Source organism: Rhipicephalus microplus, chromosome X (genome assembly GCF_043290135.1).
Source record: "Rhipicephalus microplus isolate Deutch F79 chromosome X, USDA_Rmic, whole genome shotgun sequence".
NCBI classification, from domain to species: Eukaryota; Metazoa; Arthropoda; class Arachnida; order Ixodida; family Ixodidae; genus Rhipicephalus; species Rhipicephalus microplus.
The window spans coordinates 88,374,065-88,400,452 of record NC_134710.1 but is presented as its reverse complement, the minus strand read 5'-3'; the positions used below and the strand labels follow the sequence as shown (position 1 = coordinate 88,400,452).

The following is a 26,388-nucleotide window of genomic DNA, read 5'->3' as shown; positions in this document are numbered from 1 at the left end:
TGTAAATATTGTAAGCTAAATGCTGGAGGATTGTGTATAATGTGCGATTTCAGCCCACGTTAAAGAACACCGGGTAGTCGAAATTTTCAGAACCTTCCAGCATACGCTGTCTCTCATATTCAACCGTAGTTTTGGGGCGTGAAACCTCCTGTACTAGACGGCTTTAGTTTCGCGTACGTAGAGGCTTTGCGTACGTAGAGCTTCTACGCGTAAACAGCGCGCATGCGCAGAAGAGAGCAGTCGTGCGAGTCACGGACGTACGTGAGATTCGATTCTTTGCGTACGTTTCTTGCGCACGTAGCCGCTCGAACAAGATATGGCGGGCGAAGACGGCTTGCATCGAAGTGCGGATGAGTGGAACGGCTCCGCGCCTTCGCTTTTCGAAGAATGACGATTTAGACCTGCGATGGGAGGGAATGCAACCCTTTCGAGGAAAACATCGGGCGCGGTTAAATGAGATCGCTGCGCTGTTGGTTGGTGACCGGACGGACCTCTCCTGCTCGCGCAACACGCGGAGCGAGACTTTGTGTTCTCTATTTAGCGTACAACGCACAATGCGAACTACGCTGGTCAGCACAAAGTTTTCTTTTGCTTGGTGGCGCCTCCTAGGTCCGGAGCAGAGGTACTTGGAAGAAGAAAAGTTGGTCGAAGGAAATTTGACAGTCGCGAAAGAGGACGGCTATACAAAATAAGAATCTTCAAGAAGGCACCGTTGAGCCCTTGCAGACGAAGCACATCAACCGTCAATAAGAGATTCTCAGCAGATGGAGCTACGTGGTAGCTCTCGCAGGGGCTTTAGCTCTCACCGCGCGTCGCGTCCAGTGTACGCTGAGCGCCTTTATGGGTGGGGAGGGGGAAGTAAAGATGATAGAAAAAAATGAAGAGAAAAGAAGGAGTGAAAGGCGTAGCAAGAAATAGTCTCGACAGTGAAACCGAATATAGTAAATGTTACGGACAGTAAACTGTAACAATGTGAAAACTGTAGGATTGCTACAGTTATTGTAACGAATTGATGCGCGCGTTCCAGCACTTCTCAGGCGCTTTTTTACGCACCAATTAGAACGCTTCAGCTTTTAAAGCATTTCAATCAGTGAAAAGTTAAGTTCCAATGTCTGAAGCATTCAAATTCGAATTTGAAATTCTTACTTTCAAAGAAGTTTTATACAAAGAAGACAGGGGGTTGTAATTTATAACGAGACTTCATCCCCCGGTCCTGTTACTTACAGTTTTGTAAAAAGCGTTTGCCACAAGAAATCGTTCTTTTTTTTTTGATAGCCCAATGAGATTATTGTTTTTCTTGTTTTCCTGCGAATCCTGTTTCGCGAGCGCCGGTTTTATGCGAGATCCCCGTTTATCAGGTAAGACAACGCTAACACGTCAAGATGCCACCTTTCGGGGACGTCAATTTGGACCCGGTCTGCCCCGGTTACTGACCTCAGGCAGATGACGTCCATCACCGCGTGAATTCAATTTCCCTCGACCTTAGATACGTAATACCACGCATATACAACCCCCGAGAACCATCCGAAATATTTGTTTATTGATAGCTGCTTAAGCTCGCACGATTTGTTGATTGGAAAATCCCGCCAGGCAGATGTTGTAGGCCGTGCGCTTCGGTCTTGCCCGCTGTATACCTGTGAGTCAGAGAAAAATTGTTAGGCAGCCATTGCACTGAGGTAGAATGAAGAGAGAGTTGCAATGCTCTCTGAAGAGCAATAGCCGACTAGAGTCAACGGTGTAACAACTATTCAACATCATTTCTTTGCGCCTTTTTTTTTTGTAAGAGGAGCAAACGTGAAATCAAGAATAAAGAAATAAAGGGAGGATAGTGCCCTGCATTGTCATGTTGTGTGCGACTGTAGTTAGCTAGAAAACATCAGGTGGTCTATTGGTCAACATTAACAGCGATCATTTATTATGACACGTTTCGCTATCTCTTTGCTTGCTCACGTTTAACCATTACTCCTTGTTTGAAAAGTGAATACTATCATGAGAGTAGAGTTATGATAGTGAAATGGGGTGAGTGTGGCAAACGCGATCGCGAGCGTTGCCAAGTTCCTTTCGTGTGAGTAGACGTAAGTGTAAGTGCGAGCGAATGCAGGTGTCGATACCTAAAACGAGGCACTGATATCCACGTACAGCTGCGCCTGGTTAGTGTGAGTGAGCTCTAGAGCGACAGTGAATGTGTGTGCGCGAGTTGATTAGACTCCAAATGTGGCCTCATCGACAATATAGAGTGGTCATGACTATACAGACATTTTCGTTGGGGGCGTCCGCCGCAGCTCTGCAAACACAGGCAGCCATTGGAAATATCTCGCTAGTGGCTTCTGCGGAGCCTCGTAAGGTGGCGGGAAGGGTAAGTGACAGGCATAACCATCCCTTTTCAGCTCCGCTGACTGCAGTAAATATACGAGCGGTCGCTTGTCAGTCATTAGCAATTTGCAATGTTTTGTGACCACGTGTTTCGAGTGCGAGTTCTAACTCGTCCTCGCACCGTGAATTCCTTGACTGCTTGGAGTGACAGCCCCGCAAAGGCCCGGGTTGGAGGACCGAACCCGAGTATGCTCGGGTTGGATACCCGGACTAAAAGTAACTTTCATCCAACTCCTTTTTCGCGAGCTCTCCTTTTTCTGAGAAATCCACATGGATTTCCTTGTCGCCTCATGCTAGGTGCGATTGGCTTCCTGTAACCCATTCCATATCCATCACAGACACCCAGAAGCCTGCTTCCGCGGAGCTTCTGTGGGTGCTGAACGCAATCTATACCTGTGGTACCTGCGGTAGCGAAGCACGCGCTGCGTGCGCTGCGCTAACGCACGTCCCCTCTCACTCTTCGTCCAACAAGAGATCCACGGCCGTCGCCGTCAGCGTAGACGACGGTGGCCTTCAGCGAAGTAACTTCATCCATGCCGTTCATCTCCTTCGCGTCTTCGTCGTCATCGTCGTCGGTGGGGGAGACGACGACCTCGTCCCTTTCCTCGGTGAGGTTTAACCGTGCCAGGTACTGGCTCTGCCGGTTCACGAAGTTGTCCTCGTATGAGTGGCATCGGTGGGGCATCAACTCCACGGTCGCCGTCACCGCGGTCGCCTTGCGCTGCAGCCGAGCCGTCTTGGATGGTCGGGAGCCGGGGCAGAACCTGATGACGGGAATCTGCTTGGTCTGATGGGTGCCCTTCGAGCAGCCCGCCTCGCGGAGGTCCCGCTCTGAGACCCAGCCCGGGAGCCGGGACTCGACGCCCCAGGTTGAGAGCCGAGTGTCTGGTGGACGGACGTCGGCACAGTCTCCGGATCCGAAATGCCTGCGTGGAATAGAAGGCGTGGCGTGTGGAAGGGACACTATAAAGACTCACCATAAAGAGAACTATGTGTAGATGCGAAGCAGCGGGCGCTTTAGGCTGCGTTGTCGCTGGCGCTCATCGTGGCGTTGCGCAGGATAGAAATTTGGAGAGGCGCAAAGCGCGCAGTGATGGACCGATGTTTCCTACTGGAACATGCCAATCACTGCTAATGGGCAATGAGACACAGAAGACTCTTATATAATACAGATACCGGCAGTCCGCTTTTAGTTCACGCTCATTTTGCGAATATTTATGGTCCAAGAACGCACGGGAGAAATCTCCCACTGACACTACCTTGGAGATCAAGATCCTGTGTACGGGGTGGCCAGTGAACGGTTTCGGGTCACTTCACGGCAGCCGTGATTACAGAGGGCAAACACGTCGATGGCCTCTCCTTTGGAGCAGACACAGTAACGCACGCTGAAGCGGTTGCCATAGCTTTGACCGCCGTGCACCCTGCCTCGCGCACCATCCTGACGGACTCACGCTCGGCCTGTTCTCAGTACCTTCAGGGCTCCATTGCCCAGCTGGTGGCTCACCTACTTCAGGCAGCCTTTTGGCGCTTTAACCCTCATCCCATTCGTATAGTCTGGACCCCAGGCCACTCGGGCCTGCCCGGCAACGAGGCAGCAAATGCCGCTGCCCGCGCTTCTCCTATCCGGGCCGTTGCCCCTCCATGTCCAGAGACGGAATCTGGCAACACCAACCTGACGCGCTTTCGCGAAATTTTGGCTTATTACCGGGCTTCGCGCCGCCTCTACGCGGACCCCGCACGCGGTCTGGAGAAAGCGGACGAACGACTGCTACGCCGCCTGCAGACGAACACCTTTATCAGTCCGGTGGTCACCAGGCACTTTTTGCTGGAAATCAATGGCACCTGCTCGACCTGTCATGTCCTCACCGACACATTTCACGTCGTAGCATCGTGCCCAGTTAATCCCATCCATTTCTCATCATCTTTCTCTATCCCAACTAGAGAGGCTTGGGAGGAGCACCTGCGCGGCTGCTCTACCTTGGCTGCGCAACGCTCCTTGGTGAAGTGCGCACGGGCAGCTTCCAGCTCCATTGGCGTCCCGGAATAGGGTCTGGCCACTCTAGCACGCCGATGCGCCACGTCGGCACTCTTTCGTGAACTTTTTCGGAAGTAAATGTTTTTACCACCACCACCACCAATGCGAGCAGTCTTTGTTTTCAATCAAGAAACTCGCTAGCTGACGCTACCTGCTTCGGCGTTACAAGGTGAGAGGGGGGAGCGTAGGAGAGGAGGGGGTGTAATGGCCGCGAGGAAGGATGCTTGGGAGGGGAAGCAAGCATAGACTATCAGACGCTGTTTGCGTCGGCGTTGCGATGTGAGAGATAGGGAGAACAAAGGAGAGGAGGGCGCGCATGCGCAATGGTCATCTCTCTCCGCGCATGAGCATGCACGGATACGGATGCCTAAGAGAGAAAGAGGGAGGTGCGAGCGTTGGCCAGCAGACGCTGCCTCCAATGCGAGGCGAGAGAGGGGAAGCGTAAGAGAGGAGAGAGAGGCGGAGGGTACACGTAGTAAATGTCAAGCCGCCCACTGGATTTCGCTGGACCATAACAAGTTTCGCCTCTAAAACAAGGTTACTCGATTTAGGGAATCGTTTTTTCGTGGTACCAAAAATACGACGCTTCTAAGGACTGCGCTTGGTAAGCGACAAACGCTCGGAAGGAAGATGCTACGTTACTTCGATATTCAGGTGTCAAAATCCACTCAAGAGCCTGCCAAGGTTACCTCTTTGGCCGGGTGAAAGTCACCTTGATACCACGATCACGTCCTGCCTTTCGAAGTAATGTCTGGTCCAAGAAAGCGTCCAAAAAAAAAATGCTGGAGCGGGAACAATCGAAACTTTCCAGCAGCAAGTATGAAGTCACCACTTGCGTATTGTTTACCTTAACGAGATCATTTACATGAGAGGCTCCATCGAAGATCAAGTGTTCCTGATCAAGCGTTCCTGATCAAGCGTTCCTGATCAAGTGTTCCTGATCAAGTGTTCACGTCAAGCACCATAGTGCTTTTGACGTGATCTGGAATAAAACTTTCAAGGACTTTGGTGTTAAGAGACACGCTGAAGAGATACTGTCCTTAAAATTGCCTGTCTTACCCCTGTATTAAAAAAAAAGGTCGCAGCATATCCACGTAGTGCATGATGATGAGTGGAGCGAAACATCTGTCAGTCCGTCCGCGCTTCCGTTCCTCCGTTCGTTCTTGCTTCCGTCCGTCCTAGTGTCCGTCCATCTGTGCGTCCATCCGTTTGTCCGTGTGTCCATGCGTGCATCCGTCTGTGGTACGTCCGTGCATCTGTCTGTCTCTCCATCCATGCGTCTGTCCATACGTTTGTTCATCGAGTGAACACTCCAAGTACCACCATCTCGCATCTATTTATCACATATTCATCAATAAAGGATGCCGCAAGTACGATTCGCCGCCCGCAAGTACGAAGACTAGGCAAATGTGTGTACTACCCATAATTCCCATAATCGCTGAACGATCGTGGCGCCAGAGTGCCCTCTAGTTAGTGTTGGGAAACTCTATGGTTTTGAATACCCAAAAGTTTTCGATGCTACATGTGTGTAGATAGGAGCACACATACAGACACACGCACGAACATAAAGGGAAGTTGAACGCTCGCGAATAGAATTTCTGACAGCACCTCTGAATTACACCTCGACATTATGTACCTCTGCGGGTAATGATCACTTCAAATAATTCTCAACGATTACTCCCAAATTAAAGGGAGCTAAAAGGACTCCTAATTCCCTTTAATTGCATCTTATAGTTACGAACTCGCAGACGGAGCCAACACACTTCAACATAAATCAGACTTTGAGTGTCGTCGCCACAACCAGCACAAGTGAGGCGCCCTGTGCAGGTTGCTAGTAGAGTGTCATGCAATTATTACAATAAAAAACTCTATTAGGTTATCCTCCTACACTTGCTAGAGACCTATGTCGTCGCGCCACTGGCATATTATGTGATCACGCGCAGCACATTTATATTTGGTGGGCTTTCCATGGCGCAAACAAAAAAGGAGCAGCGAAAATGCAGTGAAATTTATTGTTTTGTTGTTCCTCGAGCACCTATATTGACATATCTGCCATAAGCATGGTAAGTAAAAGCTCACTGACTATTTGTTTTGTAAGCATAGTGTGAAATTTTATGGCATACGCGATACACACAGCGTTTTAAAAGAACTCATACCCGTGACACAAGGGTGCCCTAAAGTCATTTAGACAAAGGGAGGTCTTCCAGAAAGGCGTTTGGACGTAGTGACACATGGCGAAGAAGTAACTCCATTCCGACAAAGATCCTTTTCGTTAAACATATCTTGCGTCTACTTTTAGGCCTGCAAAGGCGTACTTTCAAACGCCCGCATGACGTCACTAGCACCGCGCTGGAAGTGGCTGTATGGTCCCTAGTACCATATATAGCCGCAGTTGCAGTGTCTGGTGCCATGTGTCATCGACGTAAATCCTTTCTGTAAATGGTCCCTTTTGGCGACAAAAGGGGTTTACATCAAAGTACTTCCCTTTTTCCCGTGTGTCACGAGTGTCAGATACATTCATTTTCCACTATAAACTCACCAAGGCCAGAGTTACGCTGCATGCGATACCGCTGTTCCAGACTAGAGATTTGCGCCGAGGCGGTTTCAACCGGCGGCGGCATGGGGTTCGTTTCCAGTCGGCGGCGGCTTCATCGTCGGCTATAGTCATCAGCGGCGGTGCACAGGCACTTTTCGTCTTCGGCGGTGGTGCCGGCAACATTAAAACGGAAACGATAATTCAGAAAGCTCTTTACAGCATCTTGTTTGCCTAATTAGTTGAAATTCCAAGGTTATAACACTAACGGCAAAAAATGACATATGAGGTTACTAGAAGAGATTTGGCATAAAAGACAACTGTTGTAGCGCGAGGTCAGAACGACGACAAAAGGACAAAAAGACATCGTCGTCGTCATCGCTTGTCATGTACAGTATATTATTATTTCCTTGGAAATTTTGACCACCTGGTTAGCACTCAAATTGTGATTACCGTGGATGGGATCGAGCACGCATCAGAACATCTTGCTACCGCGGTACGTACTTATTGCTTTCAAAAATGTGTAGCATTCCTTTTTTTTTCGGTACCGTGCTTGCATATCTTTAACATGATTCATTGCGGTAAGCTGCTGGCATATCATACGAAAAACGCAGCCTTTCAGGACACGCGCACACAACAGGATCCAATACGCAAGCTTGGACTAGAAGCTCTTCAATGAAGCAGGAAGGTTTGGAAGTAAAACGAAGACGCACATACGCTATACGTAATGCAGCTAGTACAAATGAAAACACTGCGCATGAGAGAATCTGATAACAAATTATTACTAACATGCACCCATGTTGCAAAAAACCATAAATATTTAACGCAGAGTATGATACATTCTAGAAAACATTTCTCTAAAAAGATGATAAGCCTCTTTTTGTGATAACCCTATGGAAGGTCCACAATTAGGACCATGTTTTTTGCATTTTATATACTTCAAATGCATCAAATGCCACGCTCTCTATTTTTCTCATTCCACCCGTCCGACAGAACATCATCGGAGTGGATATTCGTTCGCGCTAAATGCTGGTATGAGTCGTAAGGTCGTGGTTAAAACAAGGAATCAGTGAAATCCTTATCTTAGCCTGCAAAATAAGTTGCTGACAAAGGTTCTCGCTGACTACTCCAGCCCTCCTCCCAACAACAGGTACGGCAACTATCACGCAGCTTCCGGGCTTGCGAAAAACATTTGCATTCCCGGTTGACGGCAGCAGTTGGCAAGCAGAAATAGCGCAGGCGAAAATGCCACGATATGCTTTCGCATATCGTGGCATTTGATATGCTTCCACCAGTTCCCCCTCGCATTGATTTCGTTCCTGGGTATTATTAAAATCGGGTGAGCAACCGCACACACTGCAGTCGACCAGACGAGTCAACTCCACTGATGTGATGGACATTTCTTGTTATTTGAGCATCCCGCCAGTCTGATGCACACTCTACCACAACACGAGGCATGGCTAACATCCCCGTCCTTCCTTTCTTCTTCGTCCTCCTCGTACCACAAGGTAACGGTGTGTGATACGTATAACTTCTAACAAAATAATGAGCCCTTGAATGTACACTTCTTTCCTGACATTTGAGAGTAATTCGGTTAATGTTTTACATGGACAGTATTGCAAGTGCTCCTTGGTTTCCGGTTTTTGATGATCTCACAAAATTGCGAAAGCATTGCATGGCACCGAGAATTCTGCAACTTTTTTTCACGCTATGAGAAATCTTGTACTACCACTCGCCAACTGTACCCTCTTTCACACGTACATGAAGTTCCATCTCTTTCTTTTAAAACTTCCATTTCATTTCAACACAACCCTGCGACTTTTCAACGGCTCAATCAACGACTTTCAACGAAGGCTCTTCAAGTGCCATCTAATCCCCTCGGTGATGTTGCAAACAAGCGTGACACCCCCCCCCCCCCTCCCCAAATGCACCTCCTTTCTAATACGGGTCCTTTGTTTTGGAGCAAAAAGGGGGGGGGGGGGTGATGGAGGGGGTTGCTGAGCAGTACCTCAGTTTGCCAATGTTAGAAGAAATTTTCCAGCTTTTTCTTCTCTTTTAAAGCGGAGTAGCTTTGCAATCGCACACATGTACTTGTCGACGGAACACCTTGTTGGCATCGGCGCCGAGTCTCGGACAAAGCGGTGTCACTTTTCATCTTTCTCGTCCTCCTACCACAAGGAACAGGTCACTGGAGGATGCCCCGCCGCGGTGGTCTAGTGGCTAAGGTACTAAGCTGCTGACCGGTATGTCGCGGGATCGAATCCCGGCTGCGGCGGCTTCATTTCCGATGGAGGCGGAAATGTTCTGGGACTGTGTGCTCAGATTTGGTCGAACGCTAAAGAATCCCAGGTGGTCGAAATTTCCGGAGCCCTCCACTACGGCGTCTCTCATAATCATATGGCGGTTTTGGGACGTTAAACCCCTCATATCAATCAATCAATGAGGTCACTGGAGGGCTGTGAGCCTGCTGATGACCGTCCAAATATATGTGTCGTCTTCCCGACAAGAGAACTGCGGCGTTATGCAGCCAGACGAGGCGAGGTGTTCGACGAAAACGAAGGATCCCGGCCACGGTCGACACTCTACTTGAGGAGAGCGGTGTCGCGGCGGATGACCAGCCCGCTAATCGAGCGTGGCGAGCGGCGGTTCTTTTGTTGCTTCGATAGTACGAGCGTGAGACCTATGACCCAGCCGCCTTCTCACATCAAGAAAGGGACACGTTAGCGCCATAGGTAAAGTGTGGTGGCAATGCCTAGTAACAAACATCGCCCTGGGAGGGCATGGGCTGAATGAATATGAAATCTTCGTCTTGTTTCGCGATATGTTCATCGCGTAGCAAAATGCTTCTCCTGTAATTATTCTTTAAATCAACGTCTACTCCCGCGTCCCAAGTACACACAGACCGGACAAATAAATAAACGTCAAGTTTCTTTAAGTATAATAAAGCTGCCTTGACACCGACTTTTCGAATCTCCTGTGCCAGAACGACCGGACACAACACTAACACAACCTACAAAGCTTAATGCTGTTTCATAATGTCTCATACAGAGGGTTCAATTTTTATTGGGGAGTTTTTTTTTTTCAATTATTCGATTGCTCACACAAGGATGATCTATGGTAAAACACTACGTGTGCAATTCAGGTTATCTTTCTGAATATCTCGTACAACATGCTGAAAGGAGGTTGATCGGCCTGTATAGTTTGTGGATGAATGTTGCAATAGATCACGTCGGGAGTCGATGAAGTCATTTCGCATATGCGCATCATGGGAAATTATCGGGAGAACAGGAAAGGTGTGAGGATAGTTGTTACATAACTCGCATGACAATAAATGTTATTTTTAGCGTACTATACTTTATAATAAACCAACAAAAAGCCGAGAACAGCGAAGGATCGAAGCAAACAGGACGAGTGCTGGACTAACAACTAAATATTTAAGAAAGCCCTCACACGCATGCACCATCAGCGCATGCCTATAAATGGGATATCTGAGCCTATAGATAGCGATAGGTAGATATGGGGTTTTAACGTCCCAAAATCACCATATGATTATGAGAGACGCCGCAGTTGAGGGCTCCGGAAATTTCGACCACCTGGGCTTCCTTAACGTGCACCCAAATCTGAGCACACGGGCCTACAGCATTTCTGCATCCACCAAAAATGCAACCGTAGACGAGATTCGATCCCGCAACTTGCGGGTCAGCAGCCGAGTACATTAGCCACTAGACCACCATGGCAGGGCGCTATCTGAGCCTAGTAACATTGTAAAGTTAACAGTACGAAGACAAGAATTAAGCATGTCAAGGTGTTGAAAGCAGCGATTTCCACAAAATTACAAAATATCGACGCCACGTGCACCCGTTGATTGAAAACTGAGAGATCAGATCACATATAGGTCACTTTGCCTTTTTATTATTTCGATAGTCATCGAAACTTTCATTGATTGATTGATTTGTGGGGTTTAACGTCCCAAAACCACCATTTGATTATGAGAGACGCCGTAGTGGAGGGCTCCGGAAATTTCGACCACCTGGGGTTCTTTAACGTGCACCCAAATCTGAGTACACGGGCCTACAACATTTCCGCCTCCATCGGAAATGCAGCCGCCGCAGCCGGGAATCGAACCCGCGACCTGCGGGTCAGCAGCCGAGTACCTTAGCCACTAGACCACCGCGGCGGGGCATCGAAACTTTCATGTTTATTCTTTTTCAGTTCCTCTTTTATGACAGCCTAATTTGAAATCAGGGGAGCAGCTAGAGCCTTCGCAGCGCAGACGTACGTAAGTTTCCAGATTTCCTTGTCATGCAGCCGTACCTACAAATTTCAGAAGGGCCGATCAGCTTCAATGACAGGCTGAGTGAACACCACATGTTATTCCCCACATGTACTAGTGGAAACTCACCTCTGCACACCAAAGGCTCGGTGTCTCTTATTTCAAACCAATAAGTGTCATTGGCAAAGACATAAAAACTAAGCTTGAACTAGAAGTATTTACAGCCTTCAAAATAAAAAAAAACATGACAAAGCATCATACGTAAACCATCCATCAGTTTTCCTAACAAATACAGAATTCACGTTGCTATACATGGTGATTTAATGGTGGCGCCCATATTTTAGTGTTTCATGAAAACGGGCTGTTTGTAACAACTTAGCACCTGTGCACTAATAGGTGTGCAACTGCGAAATGACTCAGATAGCCTATTTATGCACGCGTTGCTGTGTTGTGTGTGGGTAGGCTTCATGCAATAAACATTGAGCTTGAAGTCTAGCGCTTGCTCTCTGGGGTTGTTCTCCTATGCTGTCTTCAAGTCTTTCGTTGGTTCCCTCTTCCGAATATTAGGAAGACTCGAACAGCAAGCTGCGTTATTGATGTCTTGTTTCAAACACCACTGTGAAAAATGGGCATCTAGATCTCTTTAGTCGGAGTTCACTCGGTTTGATTGTCTGGCGAGTGCGTATGACAAAGCGGAGGAAACACAAGGCATTACACTCTCACCCTTTAGTGTTTCGTCTGCATGCATTATGTTCTGTGCAGTACTTCACACGATGTTTATGGTGATCCAAATCTCGCCCAATTTTTTTATTTTACTGAACCTGCCAACTGGATCATTTGTTTGATGGAGCATATTTCATCGGTTGTGTTTGTCCCTTTCTTGCTTCCTTAAATGCTGTGTTCCCATTCCCTAATTGACCTTTTCTAAATGCGTATACAGCAAGCAGCTGGCTCTTGCTCGTTCAGACTTCTGAGCTTAGTACGCAATTCTTTCCTTACGCATACGGAAGCGCTTATACATTAACTAGCGCCGATCTTCCCCTTTGAACTGTAACTGTTCCTTAACTTGCTTTCACAGTGGTATTGATTGTTGTTCTAATACCGACTTCCCACACCTTATATTCATATATATTGGGTGAAAGGAGTATATACACTGGATTGTCAGCCAGAATACCGTCTGTCTGTCCGCACCTTCTGAGTGAGGCATTGATCTAGGCATGCTAGGAGGGACAGACCCACGGCTTCAGGAGTTTCGCCCTTAAAAGTCGGTAACTATTAGAACACTTGGCACTCTTCTACTATGAGAGAGCTGAATGCCGTCCCGGAAGCCTCACACTTGATGAGGACGTATGAACAAAAATGACTTGCTGAGTGCATTAGGGGTACGAAACGTGAACGACCTTCACCGTTCATCGTGTGTTTACAAAAAGTGGGTAAAGCAGCCGGCTACCTTAACCAATTAGAGCACCGTGGTGGGGCTGCTGGGTACACTTAAATAACAGGATCAGAAACAACTGCCCAGTGCTCCTTATACCCTAATAACGTAGAGCGATAGTGTTGGACTCAAAATAAACATTAATTTTAATTTCAAGCTCACTGCAGTCAAGCGAATACAGGTCGGTGACCACGGCAATGGATGTGTTCGGTGACTGCTTAAGAAAACAAATCAAAATACAAATATAAATACAATTGCTGCCCCCATATCCCGCGACTCACCGGCGAATGATCTGTGTGGGGGAGTAGTGCTACGTGATTTTTGTTGCATACAATCATCAGTTCTTTTCACTGCCAGCACACATACTATATACGCGCAATCTTACTTAAAAGTCCGACGTCCCTCTATAAAACATTAAGTATGACACAGAATATGGTGTCAAAATCTTCGCGAAAATTTAGCAGAAAGCCGTTTGTCTTACCGCGAAACCCGTGTCACCAACAAGGCCTTGTGTAAATAAAGATTCGATCTGCAATGCAATAACCGTTTTTGGCGTTGTGAAAATGCCTCTGGCCCCCTGTTGCATGCCGCTCACTCTGAGCGGCATGCGGGATGGTGTCAGAAGCATTCTCGTGATGCCAAAAATAATTAATGAATTACAGATCGGTGCTTTACTTACGCAAGGCCATGTTGGTGACACTGGTTTTGCGGTAAAACCAAAGCTGGCGTCGGCAGCGGCGCAACAAAGCTGTTGGCGGCGATGCGCCAACGTCTCGGCGCACAACTCTATTCCTTCGTGCGCATTGCCGTAGTGCAATGCGCACGATTTTTCAAATAGAAATTATATAAAAAAGGTTGATCTAGCTAGCGCTGCTGTAGCGCTGTCTAGTTAGTTTATGAGGTTTAAAATGAACAGAATATATAATCTTGCAGAAAAACACACAGCGTAAGTAGCACAGCACTCGTACTATCCATTTTTTTCCTTCTTTCTAATTGCGCCTGCAGGTCGCGGGATCGAATTCTCGCTGCTGTGGCTGCATTTTCAATGGAAGCGAGAATGCTGGAGGTCTGTGTGCTCAAACTTTAGTACACGTTAAAGAACCCCAGTTGGTTGAAATTTCCGTAGCCCTCTACTACGGCGTCTCTCATAATCATATCGTCGTTTTGGGGCATTAAACCCCACGTATCAATAAATTTTTTCTCATCGCGCATTTGTGCCAGTATTCTGGGACGATTAAATAAAAATTTCTCATTAATTTTCTTTTCATGCATCGCGCTGGCCGGGAGGCTAGCGATGAGTATATTGGAGAATAACGGTGAAAATTGAGAAGAGAGATACGAGAAATGAAATAATTGTTTGTTTGGTCGACACTATACTAATCTTGTCCCTGTAAAAAAAAAAAAGAAAGAAATCCGCGCATATCCACGAAGTGAATGATGACGAGTGGGCAAAGCTACGTCCTAAGGTTTGTAATATCTACGTTGAAGTCGCCGGCTAATATGAAAGACGGAAAGACGGACGGACGCACGGATGGTTGAACGGACAGGTGTTAGGACGAACGGAAACACGGACAGATGAATCATGGAAGGACGGACGGTCGGTGCAGGTGAACATGTAATGTGCTTTCATGTAATTGGTCTACACATGAAATCGGTTTTTTTTTACACAGATATTCTCGTTTTTCGTAACCAAGGTGTTCAGTTTCGGTTTCGGTTTGTGGTGCATGCGGGACGTGAAACAACAAGGCTCGACTATGGTGGCTCGAGCTTAGCTCTGAAGAGAAAGTGTCAGCCACAGCCGCGATCAAGCAAGGTGCCAGATAGGGTGAGCTCATAGCTACTCTTCAAGCATACAGTTGCTGTTGAAAGATATGGAGAAAGATAGAGACTGCGGGGAGGTAAAGGCACCAAATACAGGAGGTATGGGGTTCGATTCTCAGCTCGCCAAGCACCTATCCGTTTTTTCAAGTGGCTCACCTCTTCCGCTCACCTTTTTTACTCTCCCCTTGCCCTGCCCCAAACGACGCCGCACCTATGGGTCGATCCTCTCTTCGAATCAGTACCATAACTACGGGTATTGTCCCTAGAATATACATACTACGATTGAGTGTATATCAGGCAGCTCGTTTTATCCTCTCTCTTTTACCGCGTGTCCTTTCATTCAGCAGCAGTGGCACATGGAAAGGCATATATTTTCGTGCAGTAACAGCAACAGTAAGCCATGGAGATTGAAGATTTTGTAATTGTACGAACTAGCTCAAGACGGCTAAAACTCAGCCCGATCTTCCATTACTCTTTCCTTTTGATGTCAGGCGCACTAACTTGGTGGAGCCCCTCTCATTACTTGAACGACACACACGACCGACACACTATTTCTCTCAAATAATAAATTTGTAAATTTGATTATTATTGCGTCATGTCAAGTAAACAAACTAATAATGCTCAGTAGTTTTATGTTGATTCGCAAACTTCAATGTCCGCATCGAGTTCAAGTTATCCCAGCTCCGACAAACTATGCAAGCGTTCTTTCATAAATACGCAGCATTTGTAAATGCAACATCGAAAAATAATTTAACTTCGCTTCAAAAAGGGGAGAAATGAAAAATTATATCACCCTTTTTTGTTCACCTCCTCTGTTCTGTCGTTCTGTCCTGCCGAAAGTGGGCGCCACAATCTGTCGGATTTGCGTTTTTTGCTCTCATGTTTGTTTTAACCGGCGCCTAGAAGCGCTGCTCTAACTGAAAGTGTGAAGGCCGGCATAGTACGTGAAAGTTCCGGCGCCCTGCTAAGCATAAGAATGGCTTGATTCTGAAGTATTTTTCTGCTTTATTTCACGGCCATAATCAAATGACTTACTTCGGCGGTCAGCGGCTATAAGCCGCCTTTGCAGCGCGATTGCAGCGAAGGAAGAAAGAAAAAAAAAAATCGTTCCGTTCGCTCCAACCACTTTGTTCGCAACCGCCGCTGATGGCTGTTTCATTTCACATGGACCGCGAACGGTCCGCGATTTTCGCTCTGCGGATGGAGCGGCGAGAAACGTTTCTTGCCGCCGTTCGTTGTGGGCAGTGACTGTGGGAGACACTGTAGAATTTTTCAAATATGATGTAACAATCTGTGCGTTATGGTTTTAATTTTTCATGATTGGTAACGAAGAGCACTTGTGTTTCGTCATTTAAAAACGCTTTCCAAGTTTTTCCTTCCTCCATAACCGACCATCACTAAAAAAAAAAAAAAAAAAAAAAAACGTCGACGGTATTTCGACGGCTTGGTGTCGGCCCTGCCCTATTTCGACGGGTCTCGACTAAGAATCGCTCCCGCTGCTGCGACCAGAGCGAGAATTTCCATGTTGGAAGCTCGCCGCGGACCGCTGTGGCTGGAAAGAACTGGCCCTTTTTTTCGCTGGCTGAATACGTGGACTGAAAATCGCTACTTTTGCGTCATGTGAAACGGCCTTTACACCCAGCGGTGAGGTGCCTGCACACTTACTTGCTCCGGTGACTTCTCACGCGCTGTGACATCAACAGCCGCTGTCGAACGCTCTCGCTAGGTTGCTTCGTGAACTGCGTCAGTGATTTATCTTTTGTCGTTCGAAAGACGTGCAGCGGGAAGAATGGCGAAGTCTTGTGTTCAAAGTACCGTTCTCAGCGTGGATGCCACCCAAGATGTGAAGAACGGTGATTTTAGGTGAGTGCACAGTGATGGCTCGTCGATGAGGTTGCAGCGTAAGCGCATTACTTCGCGAAGGTGTTCTTTGGATGATTATTTTAGTGATTTGCGGAATGAGGTACTGTTGTTGCCGTTCCAGAAAGCATGTACGGGCAATGCAAATTGTACTACACAGTAGAACCAGAGAACACCTCTCTCGTGTAAACACTTTTGGGGCATTGCGTAGCTGTAGGCTTGGAACGTGGAACATTTTGCGCGCGAGCCCGGGATACTTAACGCAATGTTGCATTGTGACCTTTAGTGAAAATAGGTTGAAAACAAAGGGGTTAAAAAAGCGCAACTCGTGCTTTGTATTTGGCTGGTATTTGGTAGACAACTCGTTGTAAGCAGGGCGCGGGATCAAATCCCGGCCGTGGCGGCTGCATTTCCGATGGAGGCGGAAATGTTGTAGGCCCGTGTACTCAGATTTGGGTGCACGTTAAAGAACCCCAGGTGGTCGAAATTTCCGGAGCCCTCCACTACGGCGTCTCTCATAGTCATATGGTGGTTTTGGGAGGTTAAAACCAACAAATCAATCATATCAACAACTCGTAACGATTCTGGGGACATCCTGGCAACATTGCGTCAAGAGCCCTCTGGCGTTATTCTCGTCGTGGTTTTGCTGGTAAAGGCTGTGTCACATGCCGCGGTTGCAGCGAAAAAAAAAAAAAAGTTCTGTTCGCCCCTACCGCTCTGTTCGCAACCTTTGCTAATGGTAGAGAGGTGTTCTCTGGTAGAGTGATGCTAGTTAACACACGCAGCTGTTCAGAGGCCATGGTGTAGTGTTTTTTGCCATTGGGACGCTAGAGACTATTTGAAGAGGCCTCATCATTTTAGTAGCACGGCGTTCGGTGCGAGTTGGCGAAATGGTATCGCTCAAGAAGCAGCGGCAAAGGTAAACAAGCATGCCGAGCCGTTTCTTGTTCTTTTTCTTTAAATGTTTTTCCTTAACACCATGGAAGACGCAACGAGCATGGTTCATTCTGCGCGTTCTACTAGGCTTATATTTTTAATGAGTTCTGGGCCAGATGCAGATTCGATATGTATTTTCACGGTCGAACACATATGTGCGTGTTTTTTTTAACCTTCAAGGTAACACGCCATCTCTCGTTCAATCTTATCTGGAATGTAAAATAATCAATACTTCTCGTCTTCGGTCAGTTGCACGGCAGCCTCGGTCGCATATGCCGGCTTTACTGATAATCGACATATTGGTATAGTACTTCTTATTTTTAATTCGTTCTTAGTTGGAATATTCGTCTAGGAGCGCATTTGCAAATTGTCTGTTGTTTTAAAACTGCACTCGACTAACCTCGAACACGAGCCAGTTCTCGCAACTGGCTCGTGTTCGAGGTTAGTCGACATTGTGTTAGGAGGTTAAATGTGTCAAGTGCAAATCGGAAGCCTTTGAAGGTAAGGAGAAACAAACAAGACCAGCTCACCTCCAGTGTTGATATGTTAAGCCACTAAGCCACAGTTTAGCCATGTAATGCAAATAGGGAAGGCATGCAATGTGCATTGATATAAATTATGCATAAAATATGTGTAAAAAGCAGTTTTCACTCTAGAAAGCAAAACCGAGCTTTTTTGGCAATGCTCTGAAAGAGTTATACTGAAGACTTTTTACAGACTACATTTTTTTGTGCAGCACACTTTGTGCAGCAGAAAAAACTAGTGACAAGGCTTTATTGGCTTGCCAATGAGCTATTTGCATTCTCTCATTAGGATGCCTGTCACTAGTTGGCTTGTACTGCAATAACCAAAATAGGAAGGCAGGCTCAATCCGGGAAGGATGATGTTTGTTTAGCGAATGGGGTCGATTGGTTGCAGTCAAACGTTGCCTTTGTTAGACTTGTACTGTGTCAAGTTTGCTGATGTTCACTACAAGCAAGCTGGTGCCAGTGATGAAAAACTGGGTCCACCTGATTTTCTGCATTATTCAGGTAACATTTGGTGATGCTTTTATTGCAGTAGCACATGTAGAAATAAGGTACAAGGAAATCTTATTATTACCAATTGGCAAGCTTTAAACGGCTTGGATGAAACTAGTTTTACATTCAGTTAGTCTCGAAAGAAAGGTGTTTCATTTTGGCAGGATGTAAATATCCAGAAAAGCACTGGGTACTAGCTTGATATAGGCCAAGCTACTGTACTGTTATTCTTGCTCTTGTGCGCTGGTAAAATAAAATAAACAAAAAATATTTGCAATTAGGCCTTGAACAATGGTTTAAATCCTGGGCTGCACATGTTGACATTGTGACCCGCTGCATGTAGTGACTAACTTGTGTATATAAGGCCTTATTGCATATAATTAGGGCATGACTTCATTGACACGTAAAGAACAGCAACTTGTGTTTAATGTGGTTTTAAAGGTGGAAGTTCATTGCTTGGGTAAATTAAATATGTGTGCCATCTTTACCACTAATTTCATTTGTCTGGCTAGCGTTAGGTATTCTTAATTGAGCAAATATACAGGCGATTGAGAGAAATACTGTTGTTTTAGCCACATACCTGAAAAACATTTGCAGATATGTACATCCTGTAAAGCTTTCTGTTTTGCTTGCCACAGCTAGTGTCATGTTATGTGCTGGTACTAGCTGCAGGTAACTATAGTCGCGGAAAACATTTTCTTGTGAACATTCTGAATGAAGGGAAGTCTACAGAACCAGACTGGGCATGTGCTCCTGCTACTGAAGAATATAGTCTCACAATTGCGTCCATCTATCCATATGAAGATCATAAAAAACATTATTTTCCATGGGACGGTGTTTATAAAGGGATGCAGCACGCACCAAGTAGATATTCACATTTGTTTTACTTTATGCAGAGTAATTTCGCATTTTTGCACTTGTGAGAACATCGCATGTTTTATGTGCACCTCGCAGTGAAAATGCTGTCTTCGTCTTTAGTTGAGCGTTTGTCATCCTCCGGCTATTCCAACGACTTGCCAAAGGAGCTAGTGATGAATCTCACTCATATATAGCTGTCTAAGCAGACGAAGCAAATTGTATGCGTTGTTATTATTCGAACACTGCCGTCATTCGAAATGCGAGATTGAATCAGACTACTTCGCAGAGGAGTACATGTGCAGTAGCTCTGTCCCCATAGTTTCCCTTGATTGCCAAGAAAAGTTTTCCACGAGTAAAAATATATTTCTAGCAAAAGAAGCGGTGATTACTATTCAGTTAGAAGTTTTTGCACATATTTACAATCTTGATATAATGTAAAGGCATCGAAGGGAATAATATTGCATCTTGGTAACTATGAAGGCAAATTAAAAAAATGAAATGTGACAGTAAAATGTGTCACGGTAAAATGTGTTGTGCAATGACAAATAGTCACATGTGCTCAAAAATTAAACATTTTAAAAATGCACCTTCTTTCATATGTGCATTTCTTTAAACCTACAGGCAATAGAGCTGTACTTTTACCACGTGCCTGATAGAGTTGAGTTTATTTACCACATACAGTTGTACAGTAAGTGGCTGGTGTAGGGATAACAAGCTGCACATACCAGCTTGACAGTGCCCCACATCCCTATGTTCCCTGTGCCAACAAAACGGCAAGAGCTAAGTAAACCACAAGACAGTTCAAACCAGCAATGTGCATGCTTTGCATTGGAACAAAGAAGGTATACAATGTTATTCAAACCAGCAACACACATGCTGTACATTGAAAGAAATAAGTATACAAACAGAAAATAATAGTACGCATATATACTAATAAAACTTATTTAAAATAGAAGTGTTAGAGAGTGTAATAACATTATCACAATAGAATTATTAATTTATTTAGTGTATTTGGCCAGCAATATCGCAATGCTTGGAAGCCATAATTTGTGTGCAGTCTCTGCGCCTTCCAATGTTCAGAGTGTTGGTTTAGGTGCGTCGAAGGATTCAATTATAAGTTAGGCAAACTACTTATATAGCTGCAACCTTTTGTGATATCAGATCTAAAAGAGATTACTAAAAAATACTTGTAGAGCAGGTTTAATCTGATTCTGATTATTATATATTAAACGAATATTTGTGAAGTATGGGCATTAAAAGAGAGGTTAGCAACAGGACAAAGAGTTTCTTTTTGTAAGATTATAAGGCTACTCATAGATTGCTTTGTTTCATAGTGACCCACCAAAATTGTCTGGCTCACTATCCTTATTCTTTTAGAGGCTTGCAGTGGCTTCTGTTCTGTGTGCATAATTTCACCAACAGCAGTGTCGTATGCAAGTTCTGAGAGTGGTAATGCTTGTCTCAAGCAGCATTTGTATTTACGCTCATAACTTTTTTTCTCTGCTTTATTGGATCTCTTTCTTGCAAAAGTGAAAGTCTTTTTGAGTAGCACCTGTGGTGGTCTGTGCAACATTGTTAGAAGCTAACATGGGTTTCATGCACACCAGCAATGTGATGGCTACATTCCTTTTTCTGGCTTGCCTCATTGCCTCCATAGTCTAACTGGCTGCACTTCCATGTCTTCTGGTGTGCACACCTTAGATATTTATTTTTGTTTTGTTACCTCATTTGAGCTGCTGTCCTTTTTACAGCTATTGTCTGACCTTTCTGCATTAATGGCCTGTGTTTACATGCTACACATTTGTTTGTTCTTTTAAGACCTCCTGAAAACACTTTTCTTAAAAGGCCTATGCAAGATTGAATAATTGAAACGAACCGTGAGTAATAATAATGATTGTTTGGTTTTATATTCCAAAACCACTATATGATGGGGGGGGGGGGGGAGAGAAGTTTCTAGGTTACGCTGCCATAGGAATACATGGGACAGTGGCCTGGGAACTTTTGACCCCCCCTCTATACCTTAATCAAGCAGACCGGCCTCTATCATTTTGCCTTCACAGAAGTGCAGCCGTGACAGCCGGGTTTTGATCCCGTGAAATTTGGGTCGAGCACCATAACCACCACATGGGTAAAAAACCTCAGTTGTCTTTGTGTAGGTTACTGCGGTTGTTGGTATGTATGCAGCATCTGTCCTCACTGGTGCATGCAAATCAACATGCAGGTTATAACTGAACAAAAGTAGGGTGGGCCAACAGTTGAAGCAAAACTTTTTTGTTTGGCTTCATGTTTTTCTCTTTTTTTTACTGTGTGCACTGCCCCAAGTGCTTTTTTCTTTTTTGTTTTTGTGTCTTCCAGACTGGCTGCTATTGTTTGTTTGTGTGTCAGGTATACTTGGAAGTGGGAATGAGGTCGAATTCCAGGGTGTAGTCCTCAGTTCAGTGCAGATTGAACACCCTGTATTTTGGTAGTGTCAGTATAGCCCATACACATAAGTTGTAATGGAAAGGTGGAAACTTTGCCTTATAGACTATATATGATGACACAGCACTCTGTTAAATATGTCTTGGAAGTCTAGTGTTAAGGGGCAGCTAGTACTGGCTAACTATGCATAAGCAGTGCCAGTATTGAGGTTTACAGTCTAGCTAAAACTTCCAGGTTGTTTTTGTGTTCCAGATGTCTTTCTAATTGTTTCCTTCAATTGAAAATGACTGTGAGCCCTTTATTAGTAAACATGGTCATCTTCTGCAACTCAGCCTTTCGGGGCAGTAAAGGTTGATATATTTCCAATGCTTCATATTTGAAATCTGTGTGAGAAATGAGAGTGACACGATGAAAAGGACCAAATGCCTGCCTGATAGTTGTGTGGTAGTCCACCTTGGTAAAACAGTGGCTATGCTGCTCGGCTGCTGACCCCAAGTTTGCAGGTTCAATCCTGGCTGCGGTGATCGCATTTTGATGGAGGCAAAATGGTAGCGGCCAGTGTACTGTGCTATGTTAGTGCACATTAAAGAACACCACATGGTCTCAATTTCCGGAGCCCTCTACGACGCCGTCTCGCATAATCATATGGTGGTTTTGGGACGTAAAACCTCAAGTGTTATAAAGGCGGAAATGTTGTAGGCCCGTGTGCTCAGATTTGGGTGCACGTTAAAGAACCCCAGGTGGTCTAAATTTTCAGAGCCCTCCACTACGGCGTCTCTCATAATCATATAGTGGTTTTGGGACGTCAAACCCCACATATCAATCAATCAACCTCAAGTATTATTATATTAGTTATGTCGTATAATTTAAATGGGATTTAAGTTAAGCCACAGTACACATGAAGAAAATCAGTGCAGTTGCATTATTATCAATAGCTCGCAAGCTGTGGTACAAGTGGTAATGGCTGCTCAGGAGCAAACTATGCATCCATTGGGTGGTATGGGTGGTGACAAGCCCCATGCGACTGTGTCTATAAACGGCCTGAAAATTAGAATAATAAATTTGTTGTGTTGTTTAGTTCACCAATTACATAACATTCTCAATAACATTCTCAAGTTCTGTGCAGAATGCATAACGCAGTCAGCGTAAGCTTAAGAAATACCTTCGAAGAGCCCACCATAAACTTTTTTTACGGGCTTACTGCAGTTACTACGTATAAAATGTAGTGGTATAATGTGCTCATTAATTAATGCCGTGAGAAATGCATCGTGAGTCAAAAAGCATGTTGCAAAGGATGAAACCATTTGTTGTTTGTAAACATGTAGTCCACATTAAGCCCATGGCGAGATCATGACAAAAGAAGGTCGTTGAAGTCTCTTAGTTACTATTAATGCTCTGAAAGTGTCTGTGCCAGCAGTGTCATAAACTATGGCTAAGCTGCTGTCGATGATTTTTGCATAGCATGTAGTTGGTGAGTTGCTTTAAATCGGTTGTGTTAATTTCTTTGTAGAGAAAGATCTCGCCAGGCCACTGATGATTGCTTGTGGCACAACCCTTTGTATAAACTTGACAGCATTAAAGATCTCAGCCTTATATAATTCATAAGACATGACAGAAGGATTTATATTACACAAATGCAAGGCAACATTCATGATGCTGCTAATGGTATTGATACATTGTGGCTGTCCTCTTTGTAATAGGCAGGCAACTTTTAATTCACCAATCATCATTCAATTGTCATAGCATGACACCTGATGCAATACTATGTGGCTGCAATGCATGTCAATAAAAGGCTGGTGTTGATGCTGCTATTGGTTAACGACGATAACAAATTATGGCATAGCTGTAGGCAACATGTTGGCTGCTTCAATGCACCGAGACATTACACAGTTCACCTGTGATAAAAAACTTTGAAGCTGCAGTGTGTGCACCTAGAAGCTGCGCAGTCTTGTGACATGGCATGACACCTGGTTTACCACCATCTGTCATCCACACGATGTTTGTGTCGCTGCACATACAACTCCTTGCCTGATAGAACGCCCCCTTATGGGCTATTTTTTTGGAGCCCTTTCAAGAACTGGCATGGCTATGTGGTTGAGTAGTTCACACTCGTGAAGAGTGCAGCAAGAATTCAGATGTTTTCTCTCTACACGTGTTATCTGCGATGAACAATGTTGGCAGCACACAATATAGCTACGAAAATTAACTGCTTACATGAATCTCTAAAAACTTATGTTGCAAGACATTTTATCCTGTGCTAGGTTAGTTGGTGAGCGATGCTATTTATGAAAAGCCCAAAAAGCACATATTCATGCACATGTAAAAAAAGACGCATACATGCTTCTTTGTTCTTTCTTTGTGTGTGAATGTGGCTTTTGCGCTCTTTCATCAATATGTATAAAACAGTGGTATAAAAATCTTCAGACTGCTTCACTATTAATATATATATCTGTTAGCCTTCTCTATCGAGGCTTGCATACTTCAACTCAGTGAAATGAGTTCACCAAACGAAATCATGTGAGGGTGCATTCTGCAGTGGGAATCACTACTGTTTTCTCTTGACAGTGTGTGAGTTACACTGGTGGTCAAGCCACTTAATAGAGAAAGAGAGCAAAAACTTTATTTAAAAAAATTTCGCCATATCCACGAAGTGAATGATGATGAGTGGGCGAAGCTCCGGAGGTAAACCTGGTAAACCATGAATCCTCTGTACATTTTGCCCACTCGATTTTATTACATCGCTCCCCCTAGCGTACGTCGTCGCACTAAATCGAACGATTGCCTTCAACCAATGACACGCGCCATATGTGACATCATTCCTATTTTATAAGATCTCGCGTCTTTCATCAACTACAAGTACCGCTTTCTAGTTTATAACATCTTGCATCTTTTCATCATCAGCTACAAGTACCACCATCTAGTAAACACTACAAGAACTAAACGAGAGGTGGCCACATACAGGAGACGGTACCGCCATCTAGTGAACACTGCAAGAACTAAACTAGAGGTGGCTACATACAGGGGATGGTACCGCCATCTAGTGAACACTGCAAGAACTAAACTAGAGGTGGCTACATACAGGCTACAGGGGACGCACAGCCCACGCCCTAAGGAGCTTCGCCCCTAAAAAAAGTCAATAACATCAGGCAGCGCCCGTCACCCCTAGTTGTTGGGTGGCATTCCTTGAGACACAATGGCAGCAGCAAGGGCTTTGATGATGTTTTGCTGGATGTTGGGGTCTGGGCTGCGGAGCAATGCCTCTTCTGTCCATGTCTTTTCGGTCCGCTTTAATCGAATTTTCAAACATGAACGTAATCCAACTAGCTTAACTTGTCGTCTTGTTTTAGAGAGCTTTCAATTTGCCCGTCACTGCTCTTGTTAATCCATAATGTCAAGTCGTTTGCGTAAATAGTGTGATTTGAATTCTCAATATCTCCTAACTGTTCAGGCAGTTTCAACATCACGATGTTGGAAAAGGTTGGTGATAACACCGAGCTCTGTGACGTCCCCCTGTTGCCTAATTTAATGTCCTTGATTATGTGAAGGCTTTATTAATGACAACTTTGCAACTGTATGCATTATAAAATGCAGAGAAATAAGAAATTGATGTTCTTTTTAACATATTGTGCTTATGTAAATGTGCATCTAAACAGCCGCCAGTCTGTCAATATTGTCATAACAGCTGTGGAACTAGCTCCAGGATGTGATATTCGTGTTGTAATTCTGTGAATGCTCCTGATTGTGATGTATTGAGAACATAAAATACGTTTAGGGCATGTCCCCATGTACTGTTTGTCCTGCTCTTTTCAGTTTCAGTTCACCTCAGAGCACCAGGATGTGATATTTGTGTCCATGCTGTAAATGCTGCTGATTGTGATGCATTGAGAACCTAAAATATATTTCGCACATGTTCTCATGTACTGTTTGTTGTGTTCACTTTGGTGGATTTTATAAAGAACTGATAACCAATATTTCTGGTTCCATTTTTTTTTCCATAGCGATGGAAAGCTAACCATTCAGAGTGTCTGCTCAAAGTAGGGTAATATGGGAGATGCATAAAAACATTCTTAACCAACGTTGAGCATTGTGCTAGGTAGTCTTGCATGTCTGATATTTCCTGGAAGATAAGGCAAAGACAAATCGACGAGATGCTTGCAACTGAACTTCACTTTGTTGATTGTAAGTATAAATGCTCATCCTCCCAAAAAAACTAAAAGTAACAGGGCATTTCACTGACATTGCGATCAGAAAACTGCGGAGTAGGTTATGCAACAATCGTGGGTAGGGGATAGTCAAGTGGACATTAAGCGAGAGAAATGGACCTGGCATGGCCATGGAATGTGTAGGAGAGAGAGCAGGATGGTTACTAAGGGACCGAAAACACATTTGAATATGGCTGCAAGTTAGATGGAGTGATAAATTAACTTTGAGGAATGAAATAGAATCAGCTCGCTGGCGATAGTGTGAATTGGTAACCGGGAGTTGCCTTTTTCCTGTATTCTACAGAATATAGTCTGATGATGATAAGACACAAAGAATTGCTGTCGGTAGTTAACATCACCATTATCGCATATATTGCAATAGAAAATCTGCCATAGTATTTCTGCTTTATGGCAATTGTAGCCTTTGTACTATTAAACTATTAATAATAACAAAACAATAAAAAATCACTCGTTGCTTGTAAGAGCAAGTGATGCCAACTGACGCACTTTTTATACCTTTTTGAAATTTCTGGTACTTCTATTATTTCACGTACAATCTTGTCTCTGCTTCTAACTATTGCTTCTCATATAAATAGCTGAAATAGAACGGAAACTGAATATC

General features: G+C 44.8%; 1 protein-coding gene across 6 annotated transcripts in view; it reads left to right on the top strand.

Annotated features, from left to right (window-relative positions):
* The first annotated feature begins 15,929 nt into the window (after positions 1-15,929).
* Prp4k (Pre-mRNA processing factor 4 kinase) overlaps positions 15,930-26,388 on the top strand; it is a 179,772-nt gene continuing 169,313 nt past the window's right edge. For 4 of the 6 annotated variants that reach the window (XR_012886888.1, XR_005110443.2, XR_012886887.1 and 1 more), the window contains exon 1: positions 15,932-16,333. Coding sequence is in view for 2 of the 6 variants with exons in the window: in XM_037427374.2 (XP_037283271.2) it covers positions 16,260-16,333 (74 nt within the window). In the remaining 4 variants the exon portion in view is untranslated. Of the gene's footprint in view, positions 16,334-16,958; positions 17,250-26,388 lie in introns of those variants that run through there. The other 2 variants (XR_012886889.1, XM_037427375.2) reach the window with 2 other exon arrangements.